Genomic DNA, 15,378 nt, shown 5'->3' with positions numbered 1-15,378 from the left:
AGAAAGAAAGAAAGACACCCGCCCCCCGTGGGCACCCTCAGCCCGGCCTGCCTCTAAGAGATACCCTGGCCTCACTTAGCCTGTCCTGCCACTAACAGTGCCCCTGGACTTTCCTGGCCTACCACTATCGGTCCCTGGCCAGGCCTGCTAAGGGTCCCACTGCCACTATGGGTGAGCCTGACCAGGTGTAGAGAAGAGACCCACTGGTTGGGCCTGCCTCAGGTCTGTCCCAGCCTGAACTTGCCTGCTTATAAGAGACCCCTAGGTCACGCCATGCCAGTCCAGGGGATCTCTTACATGCAGGCAGGCAAGGCCAGGGTGCCCTTAGCAGTAAGCAGGCCAAGGGGGCCATGGGCCCGGCCATTCAATGAGGGCCCTTAGTCGCAGGGCAAGCTATGCCAGTTGATCTCTTAGAGGCAAGCTGGGGGTCTCTTAGCACCAAGACAGGCGAAGGTTCCCCAGGGACAGGCCAGTCAAGTGGCGCACTTCGTGGCAGGGGTGCCCTTAGTGGCAGGTTGGCCCTTATGGTTCTGGTCTACTAGGGGCAGAGTAGTAAATTGTAGCCATATGGCAGAACAACCAGTGGGATCCTTGGGCATGCTAGGCGAGGCTGGCCCACAGCAGTAGGAGGCCCTTGGCAGCCTAGGAGCCAGGGCAGCCCTGAGTGGCAGGCAAGGCCCCAGGGGCCCTAGGGTCAGACCAGGCCATGTGTCTCCTTAGTGGCATAGCAGGCCAGGATGGAAGTAGCCCAAGGTTACAGGCCAGGAAAGGGCATCAGGTCCCTTGTGACAGCCCAGGACATGTCAGGGGGTCCTCGGCTCTGAGCCAGGCTGGGCCAGGCCAGCAGTGTCCTCATGACAGCCCAGGCCAGGCTAGGGAATTTCTGGGCGAAGGCTAGGCAGGGCCGAGGCTTCCCTAGGAGCAGGCCATCCCAGGTTAGGGAGTACTTGCGGTAGGCCTGCCTGGCCAGGGGAGCCATAATTGCAGGCCTGCCCACCTTATAGGGGCCCTAGAGGCAGGCCAGGGCTGGGGACCCTAGGAACAGGTAAGGCCACTGGGCCTCTTAGTGCCAGGCCAGGCCGGGGAGGACCTTAGCAGAAGGCACCATTGTTAGCAATGGTGCTCAGAATAGTAAACCTGGCCATGGAGGCCCTTAGTGCCAAGTATTCTGTTATAGCCACAGAAAATTGGTACCAGGAGTGGGCTGTTGCTTGGAATAGACTCTTGAAAATGTGGAAATGGCTTCGGAACTGGGTGGTGTTGAGAGTTTGGAGCAGTTTGGAGGACTCAGAAGAAGACAGAGGAGGGAAAGTTTGGAATGTCTTAGAGACTGTTTAAATGGTGGTGAGCTGGATGCTTATGTAAATACAGACTGTAAAGACCATTCGAAGGAGGTCTGTGATAGAAATAAGGAGTTTATTGGAAACTGGGGCAAAGATCACTCTTGCTGTAAACTGGCAAAGAACTTGGCGGCATTGTGTCCATGCTCTAGGACTGTGTGGAAGTTGAAACTTAAGAGTTGTGAACCAGAGTCTTTGGTGGAAGACATTTCTAAGCAGCAAAGCATTAAGGGAGCTGCATGGCTACTTGTAAGAGCCTGCTCTGAGTTATGGCAGCGAAGGCGTGACATAAAGCCAGAACTTAAAAGGGAAGCAGAGTGTGATGATTTGGAAAATTTGCAGCCTGGCCAGGTGGTAGAGGAGAAGAGAGCATTTTCAGAAGGAAAATTCAATGGCACTAAGAAGATTAACAAAAGAATGGGATTATCAAGAGAAGGAGAAAAAGACCCCGAAGGCATTGCAGAAGTCTCTGGGGCCACCTCTTTCATTTCAGGCCCAAAGATCTAGGGAGACAAAACTGTCTTGGGGAACTGGCTTGAGGAGTACTCCACGGGCTTACTGCTCAGGGCCACCTTGGGAAACTGCTTCTAGCACCAGCACCCCGGCTGCTTTGGCTGATCCAGCTGTGACTAAATTGGCCCCAGGTGTGGCTGGACCCACAGCTTTGGAAAATAAAAGCCAGAAGCCTTGGTGGAGTTCACGTGATGTTAGGTCTTCAGGCTCACAGAATACCAGAGCTCATTAGGCTTGGGAGCCTCCACCCAGATTTCAAAGGATGTATGGGAAAGTTTGGGGACCCAGGCAGAGATCTGTCACATGGACAGAGTCACTGCAGACAGCCTTTGCAAGAGCAATGCCAAGTGCAAACGTGGGGCGCAGTTGCAGCAGAGTAACTCCATCAGCACCATGTCTAGTAGGGCCGTGAGAGCAGGACTGCCATGGAGACCCCAGACCTGTGGAGCTACAGAGTGGAATGACAGCCTGGGATTGCTGAAGTGAGGCCTGCAACCAGGAAAGCCATAGGAGCACAGCTGCCCAAGGACTTGGGGACCCATCCCCCACACCAGCATGCAGAGGACATGCAACATGGACTCAAGGTAGATGATTCACCATCTTTGAGATTTAATGCCTGCCTTGCTGGATTTTGGACTTCCTGGGAACCCAGTACCCCTTTCTTTTGGCCTATGTGTTCCTTTTGGAATGGGAGCATGTACCCTATGTTTGTCCCACCATTGTATCTTGGAAATAGATAAATTGTATTGATTTCACAGATGGGCCTTTGAACTTTGGACTCTTGAAACAAGTTAAGACTGGGGATGAAATGCCTGTATTTGCATGTGAAAAGGACTTGAGTTTTGGGGGGGCGGGGCAGACCATGCCAAATTGTATTGATTAAAAATGGTGGTCAGGTGTATGGTTCTGAGGGCTTTAAAAGTAGAGCACATGGGTGTCTGTCTGTCTCTGTTTTCTCTGCTTCCAGCATCTTGCAATGTGAGACCCCTGGGTCACTGTTGCCACCACCAGATGGACTTTGTACTTCCTAGTCTCAGAAACCATAAGCAATAAATTTCATTTTTCTTTATAAATTACCCAGTTCCAAGTATTGTCTTATAGCAACACAAAATGGACTAAAACAGGGGCCCTGAGGCAGGCCGGGCCAGTGGGTCTCTTGTGTAGGCCTGGACAGGCCTGCCCTTAGTGGCAGTGGGGTCCTTAGGAGCACATCTGGCCAGGGCAGCCCATAGTTGCAGGCCAGGAAAGGCCAGGGGCCCTCTTAGTGGGAGGGCAGGCCAAAGGGGCCTTGGGGCAAGCCATTCGAGGGAGGCCCTTAGTGGCATGGCAGGACAGATCAGGCCAGGCCAGACCAGGGGTTCTCTTAGAGGTAGGCCAGGACAGACCAGGGGTCCCTTAGCACCAAGAATGCCAAGGAAGTCCTAGGGCAGGCCATTCAAGGGGGATCCTTAGTGGCAGGTCAGGCCGGTGGGGGGCCCTTAGAAATGTTTTATCATTTATACTTGGCCAGAAATTTTTTTTTCATTAAGTATCAAACTTATTTATGAAATGTCTATTTTAATAATTATCCTTATTTTTGTAGTTTCTTCAGAATCTACATTTGTTTTTTTTTCACTCCCACATTTGTGTATTTTTATTTGAGTCAAATTCATTTCATTAAAATAAACACTGAAAGTGAATACATCGTGCCGAGCTGCTGGTCTCTGTCTTCCTGTTATCCTGCTCTATCCAGACTTAGAAAGTCAGTGACATGGCACGTCTAGATCGACTGTCCTCACAGAGATGCCTGACCTGACACGTCCAGGTCAACTGTCCTCACAGAGATGCCTGACCTGACACGTCCAGGTCGACTGTCCTCACAGAGACGCCTGATCTGACACGTCCAGGTTGACTGTCCTCACAGAGACGCCTGACCTGACACATCCAGGTCAACTGCACTCACAGAGATGCCTGACCTGACGCGTCCAGGTCAACTCCACTCACAGAGATGCCTACACTACTGCATTTAGGTCAACTCTCTTTGAACTGTCTTTTTGACTAGACCTTGACCATGATCTTCTGTATTCTTCACCTTAGGATTCCAGGTTTATCAAGAATCTTTTAGTTTAGTTTAGCAAGAACCCCTGTAATCAGGTCGAGGTCTAATCAGTCCCTCTGAGTATATTCCATCCATGGACCCCTCACTCTGTCCTTGGCTATAAGTCCCCAGCTGACTTTGCTGTATTTGGAACTGAGCTCAGTCCTATAGGAGGTCTATTTTTCAAACTACAGTACCTCAAATAAAATCTTTCCTTCCTTCCTGTCCGGTTCACAGTCATTCTTTTCCAAGAGAAAGAAGCCAAGTTACAAATCTCAGACGTGCAACGGAGTGGCTGTGGGACCCGGAGCAAGTCCCTCACCCTCTGTTCCTCAGTGTCTTCTTCTGTAAGGCGAGGATTAAAAATAGTACTTAGCTCCTAGACATCACTCACTGGGGGATTCAATTAGTTGGATGTTTGAAATGGTGCCTAGTGCCTGTCAGGCCCTTGCCCGGCTGCGGTGGGCACCAGGAACGCTCCCGATCCAGAGCACAGAGCCTGTCCAGCACTGTGCAGGGCAGGGGTTAGTGAAGGGACAGGCAGAGGAGCCACCCAGGCCACCGCAGGATGTACAGGGGAGTGCGATTGAAGGGGCCCGGGAGGAAGAGAGGTAACCGGTGAATCTCTTCAATGTTGGAGTGTCAGGACAGTTTCACGTCCTTGGGTATCATCTGAGCTAGGATTGTACCTTGTGCACGTCCTCTGGAAAGTCACCATCAGGTTCCCACCCAGCAGCAGAGCCAGGCAAGGTGGCATGAGCCAGCATCGGGGCAGTGGCACACACAGCTCCACGGCCCTGCAGTCGGACCTCTGCCCTCCCCATCAGGACGGAGACGTGCTGGCCACCCGGAGCCCGTTCTTCCCCCTAAAGTCAGCACAGTGACAGGGGCGCAGCAGGGAACAGGCTCACGACGCAGGTCCTCACGTCCTCTCCCAGCTCCTGCGGGTCACTGCAGACGCAGTGAAAGCCGCCCTGCTGTCCCTGCACGTCGCGGAGGAGTGGCAGGACGCGCGGGCTCTCTGCCCTCGTTGACACCTGCAAGCGAGGCCAGGGAGCCGCGCTCCCCATCCCGCGGCAGCCGCTCCAGGCAGAGGTCCACGTGCCCAAGCAGAGCGCGGGTGCCACCTCCGTGTCACGGCCGCCACTGTCCCCCACAGCCCCCTGAGGTGGTGGTGGCCTGCTCCTCTCAGGACCCGGCTCCAGCGAGTCCCCTCCGACCACGATGCTCCGCATCCTCCCCGCCCACCTCGTGCACCTGAGGCCTCTGCAGCTGACGCTGGACCGGCCGCGGCCCGCACGCAGCACCCACCAGACCCGGCCGAAGAGCCTCCCTGCAAGACAGCAGGCGCTGCCCGGGGAGGAACCTGGCAGGTGCAGGGTATGGAGGGGTGGGAAGGAGGGGGTGGAAGTGGGGACAGGGTCATCACATCCAAGCAGATGATTTCCCAGCTGGCCAGCAAAGTCCCTGAGAGCAAGAGCTCGGGGCTGGGACCGTCCCCTCCTCCTCAGGGAACGTTGTCACTGCTCCTGTGGTGCAGAGGCTCCTGCAGTGCTTGTCTGCAGAAGCAGACATCGAACAGGGGACGGTAACTTAATTTTTAATCTCGGCAACATTAGTGCCGTGCACGTCACTGTCACCGTTGGGGTCTCCACGCCCTCCACTGCAAACGAGGAACGTGCACCTGACATCTATAACTCAGACTTGATTCCTGGGCTCCTGTTTCTGAATAACTTGCTCTACAACTTTTTCTTCAAATAATGTTTCTTTTCTGGCCAATTCCAGGAAGCAAGCAGTAGGATGTCAAAAATGTTCTGTTACTAAGTACGTGTTCTATAAGTAAAACATATTAGAAGGCGCTATGTGTGTGTGTCCTTTGAGAGGTCCTCTGGCAGGATGGAACGAAAATAGCCTTGGGCTCAACCATCACTGAGGGCCAGGCCTGGTGGCTTCAAACTCTCCCCCCAAGTCCAGGTACCCTGTGCTGACAACAGCCAAGACAAAGGCACAAACTTGGAGGAGGGTGGAGTGGAATGCTCAGTGTGACCACAGGGAAGCCACCCGCAGAGCCCCACAGGCCAGCGGGCTGGTTCTGCAGGCCAGGTGCGTGGGCTCAGCTGGAGGGGTCAGGGCTTGATTAGGCCACTCATGCCAGATGCAGGGGTCCAGGGTGACAGTCTGGCCCCGACAGCTGACTTTTATTTCTTATAAGGTGGGTGTAAATATGCAGACTGTGAAGGATGCCAGGGAATTAAAGACAATGCACCCAAGAACCTAGCATGGTGTCTGGGATAAGACAGGCCCTCAAAATGCCCTATTAGTAATGGTATTCATGATATTGGCAATAATGATGTGATAGTATAATAAGGGAGTGGAGAGACTTCAAAGAATTGGACCTGTGTGGCTATGAGTTATTGTTAATCGTCTTTTCATTGTAGAAGTTATTAAAAATGTTTTACTTACCTTTGACCATGCCAAGGACTTTTAACATGTGACACCTTTCTTGGATGAAACTGACCTGGAACCAGCCCCGCCTACATCCCACAGTGCAGCGCTACGAAGCACTGGTACCCTGTGAAGTTACCTGTGGCCTCACCTGGGGCTCAGGCTTACCCTATGGACAATTTTCCTGCAGCTACCATGAAAAATCGCCACAAACTGGGGACTTAAAACAACAGAAATTTTTCTCTCACAGGTCTGGAGGCCAGAAGTCTGGAGTCGATTGTCAGCGGGGCTGTGCTCCTTCCAGACTCTGTGGGAGGGTCCCTCCTTGTCTCTTCCACATTCTGTTGGTGTCTGGAAATCCTCAGCCTTTCTTGGCCTGTGGCTGCATCTCTACAATTAGCCTTCACACCGCCATCATCTCTGTGTCTCTCGCAAGATTACCAGGCATTGGATTATGGCCCACCCTAATGACTTCATTTTAACTCAATGAAATCTGCAAAGACCCTGTTTCCAAACAAGGTCTGAGGTACTGAGTGTGAGGATGTGAACATACCTTTTTGGGGACACTGTTCAGCCCATAACACTCTACATATGACCAGTTGATCCTAATCTAGGTCTCCTCATCTGAGGATTACACTGAGCAATGTGTCACAAATCTACCCCGCTTGGACAATGGTGCTCCTTACACCAGAGAAGGAGCCATAGGGTCAGGCCTGTAGGGTCCCCCGATTCCTGCACCAATCTGCACAAAGGCCCAGGCTTAGCAGATCTGCCCACTTTACCATGTTTTTTCAAGAAGAGCACCAGGCAGCACCACCAAATCTCCACATGCAGCTAGTGCCCAAACATCTGAACAGATGTTTACATTTTTCTAAGCAAATTTGTGATGATGGCAAATCTTATTTTCCATAATAGACATAAAAACACTTGGATTTATTTATTGCAAAACCTCTTGACAATAACTACTGCAACAAGCCACATAGTTCTTTATCTATTTGGAATTCACAACTTTAAAGCATTCAAACAAGACTTACTGCAATTTATTTGCTAGGATTTTTTTTCTATCAGATTTCTGTGTGGATGGATTCTAGCAGATAAATCGGATGTGAATAGAGAAAAGAGCAGCAAATCTCATTCACTTCTCTATATCAAATATTCAATTAACCTGTAGCTTTTCTTTCTGCAGCCATAGACATGTTGATAAGCGGATTTCATTGAAGATCAGATTGAAAACTTATATTCATATTGACTTACCATAAAAGTAAAGAGTTCCCTCCCTGGACTATCTAGGAGTCTATTTTTTTTTTTTTGTAACTTTTGATTTAGAATCTTCTAGTTTAGGGAATAGATATGGTGAAAATATTTGCATGTATAAATGAGTGAGTTTATACCATGGGATTTTTCTTATTGAGCTGTTTGTAATTTGTTTATTTTTAAGGTATTATACTTTAATTATAAATGCAGTAGGACAAAAACATAGAGTATTATAACTAAAAAGTGCACAGCCTGTCCTGCCTCTTCACAGCTCACTCTGCTGGGTAACCAATTCCAACGAGCTCTTGTGGGTGGCCACGGCTTCGTATTCACAGGTGTGACACACACACATACCCTTCACTGCTGTCTAAAAATCTAAATGATTCTCAATAAACACATTTCGCTGTAAGTTGCATTTTTACTTAGCGATAAGTGTTCCAAGTCGATAGTTGTACTGCTAATTTATTCAGCATGATAGTTGACGGTGTGGATGTAACATGTTAGACCACAGCTTTCAGCACGTACTACGTTAATAACAATAGGTTTGTGACTGGTTCTTTGTACTACGCATTTATTAACTAATTGAAGTTGACAACCCATGAAGTAGACCTTACTACCATCCTCATTTCACATTTGACAACACAGAAGCACACAGAGGACAAGCAATTCCGGAGAGCCATTAGATAACTGCTGGAATGGCCCAGGCAAGAAGGCCGAGTCAGCACACAACAGAACGAGGCCAACGGTTAGGGCTGGGCAACGGGCATCTCAGGCGTTCATAGACTCAGTCTAACAGGGTCTCTTGAGGATGTGGATTCTGACTCAGGAGCTGGGGACGGGGTGGCCTGAGATGCTGCAGATCTAAAGACGTGCTGGTGACACTGCCTCTGCTGGCCCAGAGCCCACCTGGTCACCCACTCTGCAGTGCATGGGCCACGCTGGGAAACCCTCCTGCACCCCATGGAACACCCAGACTGGACCAGAGACAGAGCGACATTCAGTGTTAGTCCTGAGTCCCTGCTGGCCATGGTGCTTGACCAACAACTGATCCTAACTGTAGGGAACCGTGTCCTGCTGCGGTGAAAAATCAAGGAAGAAAAAGGACGGCGGAGGCTAGTGGAGCGAGGTGATTTCAGTAACAGAAGAGAGATTTTGATGCCATTTGTAAATTTGCCAAGAAGAGGAAGGGAGGACATGCCACATTTAGGAGATAAGGTGAACAAAGTCACGAGACTGGAAAGTCAGAGAATGCTCCCAACGTGGCAGGCAGGATGCACGGAACATCCCTTTACTTGTCTGCTTCTAAGCTTTAGTTCTTACTTTATTTGTACTTCACAAATCCCTGTAAATAGAGCTTTGGGGTCACAAATAGCTAAAATGGGTGTACAAAATGTCTAGATACTTAGGCAACAAGAGACACAGGGCGCGCAGGTGAGGTGTGCAGCAGGCAGGCTGGTCGGCCACAGCGCGCCTGCTGTGCTAACCCTGAAGCCCGTGCCGTGGTCTCCTGGATCGTGCTGTCGATGCGGAGAGCCAAGAATCTGGGGCAAAGTGGGAATTTCAGTTTTGTCCAGGCACTATGCCAAAACAACTCAGACAACTTCCACATTGTTACACTTGTTGCTGCTGGAGGATGAGCTACAGAGCACGATGGTCAGGAGTGATGGACGTGGTAGTTGACGGTTATCACAAATGCATGTGGCTGTCACCATGCTGCATATTTCTGACTGTGTTCTCTGGAGAGCTGTCCTGGTCCGCTGTCCCGTGGGGCACTGTCTAGCCTCCAGGTGGCTTCTCCTTGCCCACCGTCATCACAACCAAACCCAAGACAGACTAGGGAGTGCGTCTGACTTTGGTCTCAAGGGACCACTTCCTCCTGGAGCAACCATGGGAGTGTGAAATTGTTTTAACAGTTCAGACAAAGGTTTTCCAGTCCAGGCTAGCGATTTTGGCAATAATGTCTCTCATCTACCTAGCAGGCTTCTGATCTATTTCTTTCCTATCAGCTCCATGTGCCATTAACGCTTCTTGAGGTTATTTCTTAGATATTATTCCCAGCCGGCTTTATCTCTTTGCTCCCTTGCCCCCCTCTCTCAGCTTTAAGGTCCTACCTGAGTGTGCCTGAGACAATGCACGTGGTGGGCAGCCTGCACCCTTCACCTGACAGATGCCGTGGGCCTGGGTCTTGGAGCGTCTTTGGTGCTCACAGACTCAGTCGTGTCTTTTTCTCTTCAAAGTCTAAAGCAGTTGGCCAGAGCAACCCTTCAAGGACAAAACACTTTGGACTTCCAAAATTGAAATGGAAATGTTTGTTATTGTGGTAAATTATACATGACATAAAATTCACCATTCTAGCCATTTTCATGTGTACAGTTTAGTGGCAGCCATGACCACCATCCATCTCCAGAACGTTTTCATCCTCCCAAACTGAAACTGAAAAAAACTAAAAAATTTGGATTTTGTTTTTATGTGTGCTTGCAAAGCAGCCACACTCCTGCACGAGTCATCCCCTCCTTCTGAAACCCTGCCAACTGCAGCTCTGACAAGGAGCCCACCGAGGCTGTCTCCAATGCCAGCCTCCCCCCGAGAACACAGCCTCAGTAGGCGACCTGCCTCCTTCCAAACTCCTGCTGGTGACAGTCTGAGCAGACGTCCCTCCATGGAATGCAGGCTACTCATGTTTCTGCCCACACTGCCACCACCTGCTCACTGGCCAGAGCCGGCACTTTGGGTCTTGTTTTGGGGAACTTCAGAATTACGGGACACTAGCTGTTCTGACAATGAATCCCTGGCCCTAGGGGACATGCACAAGGCTCATTGTCCCACAGGTTCTGTGGGCTCCCCTGCATGATTTGAGGACTCAGGCTCTCTAACTCAAGGCTCTGCCACCTAACTACCTGCTCCCCACGTGCTTGAAGCCCATGGCGGTGGCTCAGGGGGTTCTTAAGTGTGGCCTGAAGATGGCCTCTCCCTTAGGCACTTCTGCAGTGGCTGGAAGGCTGTGCCTGCCTCACCTCAATGTAAGGATGGTCAGAAGCAGAGTCAATGTACGTAAGGAAGAGAACATGGGCTGGAAGTCGCCGACGTGGGTGTGGTGCAGGGTCTGATTCTGTGGCTTCCCAGAGTAGAAACATTTCTGATGTGTTTCTTTTGAGAATCGGCTCTGTGGCTCCTTACCACAACTCACCTGTGATGTACCAATGCCTTTTTGTCTGTCCTTGCCTAGGTCATGATGTGATCATGTTGATGCTTCACCATCCAGAAAGATGTTGACTGGGAATGTGGTCACCTCAGGGGGACCTTTATTTTCATGCCAGAACAGTTCCTGAGAAGAAAATTATGCTCAATTTTGGTGAAGGCATAGCATTTATTCTTAATTTATATTTGAAATATGCAATCATTTTTATAATTACTGTTAAAAACCACCTACCCTATTCGATGACTGACCTTTGCAAGTGGGGGGTGGGACGTCCCATTCTTTCTGGGTGCAGGTGGCTTGTTCTCGTCTGTGCAGCTTCTATCTGTTGGCCGCAGGAGAACACCGGCACATGCCTCCTGGATTCCTTGCAGTGCACAAAGTCCCCGTTCTCCACTCTGTCTGGGAGGCCACACTTGTTATCTGCACAACGTTGAAGGGTTGAAATGCAGTCAAGCTACAAGAAAATAAAGATACAGACCAATATAACTGTTATGGGCTGAATTGTGTCCCCCCAGATTCATGAGTTTACATCCCAACCCCCAGTAGCTCAGAACGTGACAACATTTGGAGACAAGGCCTTAAAGAGGAGATTTCCTTACTGTCTTCTGTTTCTGCAGTGTAAGTTCTGTGAAGGAGTGTGTGTGTGTGTGTGTGTGTCTGTGTGTGTGTCTGTGTGTGCCTCTGTGCGGGGTGTGTGTGTGCTGTGTCTGTATATGTGTGTGTATTTATTTCTACAAATGGGTCCTGAGCTCCTGGAGAAGTGCCTGTCCTATTGGAGGCACCAATAGCTACTTCTCAAGCTCCTGCTTGGAGCCCAGTCCTGCACAACATGAGCTGGTGTACATCATAACAGGATGAGTGTTTCATGCTGACCGAGGCTTGTGAGATATAATTGATCTGTGCCATATGCATGTGCAGAACAAACACTAAAGTCAGAACATCTCCTTGCTAAACTCAATCCCAGAAACCTCCACATTCCTGGTAAGACTCTGTCTCTACATAGCCAACATCGGTCACTATTTGCTCTTAGATATGTGCGACCTCATCTGTTTCTCCCGGGGCGGGTGTGCCCATGGGACACGTGACAGTCCTGCACTCATCTCCTGTAACCGCAGCTGTGTGGGTTCCTGGGTTCCAGCAGGTGGAGGCTGGGGTAGGGGCGCTGCTGGACACCGCACAGAGTGTAGCCTACACCCTGCAGACCCCACCACAGAAAACAACCCCAGAGGTGCTGATGCAGACGCTGGGGACCTGGCTCTGCTCCCTTGCTGGGCACTTACAGGACAGCACGCACACAGCGTCTTTTCCCAGGGAGGGCCTGTGCTGGTTAACTTTGTCCAGACCTTCCTCAGCCGAGGAGGACGCAACCACATGGCCTGAGCCACCGTGAGGTGGGAGGCCTGTGTCCGTGCTGTCGCCTAATGTGCAGACTTGAGATCAGCTTCTTGGAGAAGCTGTGCTTTCTTTGATGAAACCCACGTACTGTAACAATGTGACAAGAGGTGGAGAGTCACCTTGAGGAAAGGTCTCCCTCCACACTGCCAGGTTCATGCAGGGAATGTTCTCACATGCCTCCAAGTCTTGGGGGAATCTCGCCATGTGGACTGCGTCGATGGGCACGTGGGTGAGGCTGGTGTTGTCACAGATGACTAAAGATAAGGAAGGCTTCTGTAGTTCACGCCGCTGAGCCTCAGTGAAGATGTGGCTGTCTTCCCACCAGAACCTGCCCGGAAGGAGAGCGTGTGAGAGCCACAGCGTGGACAGCTCACTGGGGTGGCTTACATTTATGGCACATATTAAGTGTCATCCCACCACTGTTTGTGCCCAGGAAAGTGGTGACCACGGTGCACCCAGGGCTGGGGACACAGGGGAGGGAATGAGGAGGGGGCTCCCCAGCGCTGATGTGGGGTGGCTATCTGAAGAAACAGTGTCAGATGGAAAGGCCCTTAAAGCCACTCTTCCTGTTTATTACATCGCTCTGTTTTGCTGCACTGATTTCACCTGGGCTGGAGTGCTGTTTTAAAAACAAGAATGACAGCAAATTCAGCTTTTAGAAACTGCTGCCGTCCAGACAGACGCCAAAGTGCTGCGCGATCTCTGCACCTTGTCTTCCTCCTGCAAGCCCTGATTAATCGGGGAGAGTGACATGGCAGGAAAGAAAGTCTCACTTTCCTCTCCAAACACTAAAATATGCCATAATGCCATAAAGCATTTATTTCTTTTTATCATATAAAGCTTTTCTCTCTTTCTCCACAGGAAAGAATTCCTCCTAAAACACGAGAAAGAGGCCTCATTCTACAGAAATCAGTTGGTCAGTTTCTGAAGGTGGGAGATGCTCCACCGTGAATACCAGGATGAGAAACGCACGCTGCCACTCGGGGACCCAGAGGTCCTGGGACCCACACATGGGGTGTGTCGAGGATCTGCCCTCCTCTCTGAATTCGTGGCTCCCATGTCCCAGAACGGTCCGAACCTCAGTTTTGAGGGAGATAAATTCCCCTAGTTATTTCTGCCCCCCACCTTAACTACTTGAAATGCTGTATCTCATAAATTAATGGTAAAATTTGTGCTGGGGGAGGAAAGGAGGCTTAGGTTCTGGCTGCTGCACTCTTGTGAAAAAATCTGACTTAGGCACAGTAGCTTCTGACATAGCAAGGGAGAGAGGGAGAGAACTGGATGTGTAAGGATTATTTTAAAAGGTAAAGAAAACATTTTCCCATTGTTTTGTCTGCACTTTCCCAAATTCTAATTCATCGTGTGTGTCAGCATCTCCTGCAGCACATGGCGATCAGAGCATAAGACACAGACATGAGGAGCCTGCTCCTCTGACTCTCTCTGGCTATACAAGGTTCAGAGTTCTGGGCTGAAATCGAGAAGGAAACAGAAATGTGTAAGGCAGGGCCTGGGCCTGCTGGCTGCACCTGCAAGCACGGCCCCGCTTGGGCTGGAGGGTGGACGGTAGTGCACGGGCAGAACTCACAGGCCCTCACCCTGGCACCTGTCAGTGTCCACCTCTGCAGTTTCAGCAGATGTTGTCCCAGGACTTCTGAAGACAGTGCAGTTGCAGGGTTGTTGTGAAACACGGTTGCTTTTCACTAGATGGCTGCTTAGCCGTGTGATTAGATACGTGGGAAATGAACAGTGGTTCACATGGTAAGTGCTGAGATATGCTGTGTGCTCTGCACTATTTCATCTCTGTAAGGACCTTGTTTCTCGGTTGAGGACGTCGCCTGCCCAGCCCACCTGAGCACTGAACGACGGAGCCAATGTTTGCATCCAGACCTGCCTGGCTTCAAATGTCACCAATGCAGACATGCCTGTAGAATACAGAAGAGACACGGCCGGGGCACCTGCCCGTCACCATCCCTCAGGGCCTTCATCTGCTTCCCCGTGATACAGGAGAACAGGGAACCGGTTCAGGCCCTGGGGAGGAAGTTTTCAGCTGAGCCGCCCAGCCAGACGTCGATGTCGTCAGGGTGCTTGTACAGGTCCGTTATCCCATCAACCACACTGCTCTTGCCTGTGGCCGGGCTCAAGTCGGCAGGTGTCCCCAGTTGGTGCAGGCCATAGGACTCCCCCCACACGTAGTAACCTGCACAAGAAGAGGGGCTGAGGCTTCTTAATGGAGAACTGATGGCTGCCTCAGTCTACCTCACCAGGCTGGGGTCCCTGGAAACCGTAATTGCAGCCAGAGAGAGTCCTGTCATAACTCCCAGCTACACAGAAGCCACCTCATTACCCTCTACTCTTCAGAATTCAACGTGCTAGAATATTCCAGCACAGACCTCAGGGCTCTTACTGAAGCATTTGTTCACAGGTGAGCTGTATAGACAGCACGACAGTGCTGAGTCTATGTGGATTCACCATGTTACCCAGCCTGTGCTCCTCATCCCTGCAGAGCAACTGAGGCAGCCTCAGCCTCTGAGGCTTACATTCCATAAGGACACCAGGGGTGCGCAGACAATGCCAGCTCACCCTCGCTGTCTCCCTATCTCTGCCTCTCTCTCACACACAGGGAAAGGGACACGAAAGGACATCTTATTTGCCTGACCCATTGTCTCCTGCACTGGATATCTTTTATGTCTCCCCACTGCCTCAGGGCTGTCTTCTCAGCACGCAGGAGCCACCTGCCAGGGGGGCCGTCACACTCACACCGGGGACCAGACTGGACCAGCTGGTTAGTGACAGTCCTGAAGGCAGGAGGATCATCCCTGCTGGCCCCAGAACAGCATGATAGAGCCGGGAGGGAGTGAGGGAAGCTCCTCCCCTCTTCCAGGACTCGCTGCCTCTCAGGGCCTCATCTCATGAGCTAAGGAGGCTCAAGATCCTCTGTGTGTGTTTCTATTGTCTAAGAAAAGCTGCAAGGGAGCAAGATGGCGACGGGTCTGGAGTGAGCGTGCCAGAGGACAGAGAGAGCCTGTAAAGTGTGCGCTGTGCTGCCAGAGTACTATTTGCATTTCCAAGAGCAACAAAAAACAAATAAATCACTGATCAACTAATCTACAACGAAAAAAAGCAACTACAGTCTCGAGGTTTTAGGGCCGATGCAA

The 15,378-nt window shown here is 50.8% G+C and overlaps 1 protein-coding gene across 1 annotated transcript; it reads right to left on the bottom strand.

Moving 5' to 3' along the window:
* Positions 1-754: 754 nt before the first annotated feature.
* On the bottom strand, positions 755-14,420 carry LOC103582941 (the record flags this gene model as incomplete). The annotated part of the gene is given in 7 exon segments (XM_008564398.1): positions 755-1,009; positions 4,620-4,796; positions 4,857-5,296; positions 11,077-11,143; positions 11,145-11,248; positions 12,343-12,551; positions 14,183-14,420. Coding segments are annotated over 7 exon segments (1,490 nt in total), but the record flags the coding sequence as incomplete, so codon positions are not given.
* Positions 14,421-15,378: the final 958 nt, after the last annotated feature.

Source organism: Galeopterus variegatus, unplaced genomic scaffold (assembly GCF_000696425.1).
Source record: "Galeopterus variegatus unplaced genomic scaffold, G_variegatus-3.0.2 Scaffold18591, whole genome shotgun sequence".
NCBI lineage: Eukaryota > Metazoa > Chordata > Mammalia > Dermoptera > Cynocephalidae > Galeopterus > Galeopterus variegatus.
The sequence above is the reverse complement of the archived record's forward strand: the minus strand, read 5'-3'. Positions and strand labels throughout refer to the sequence as shown.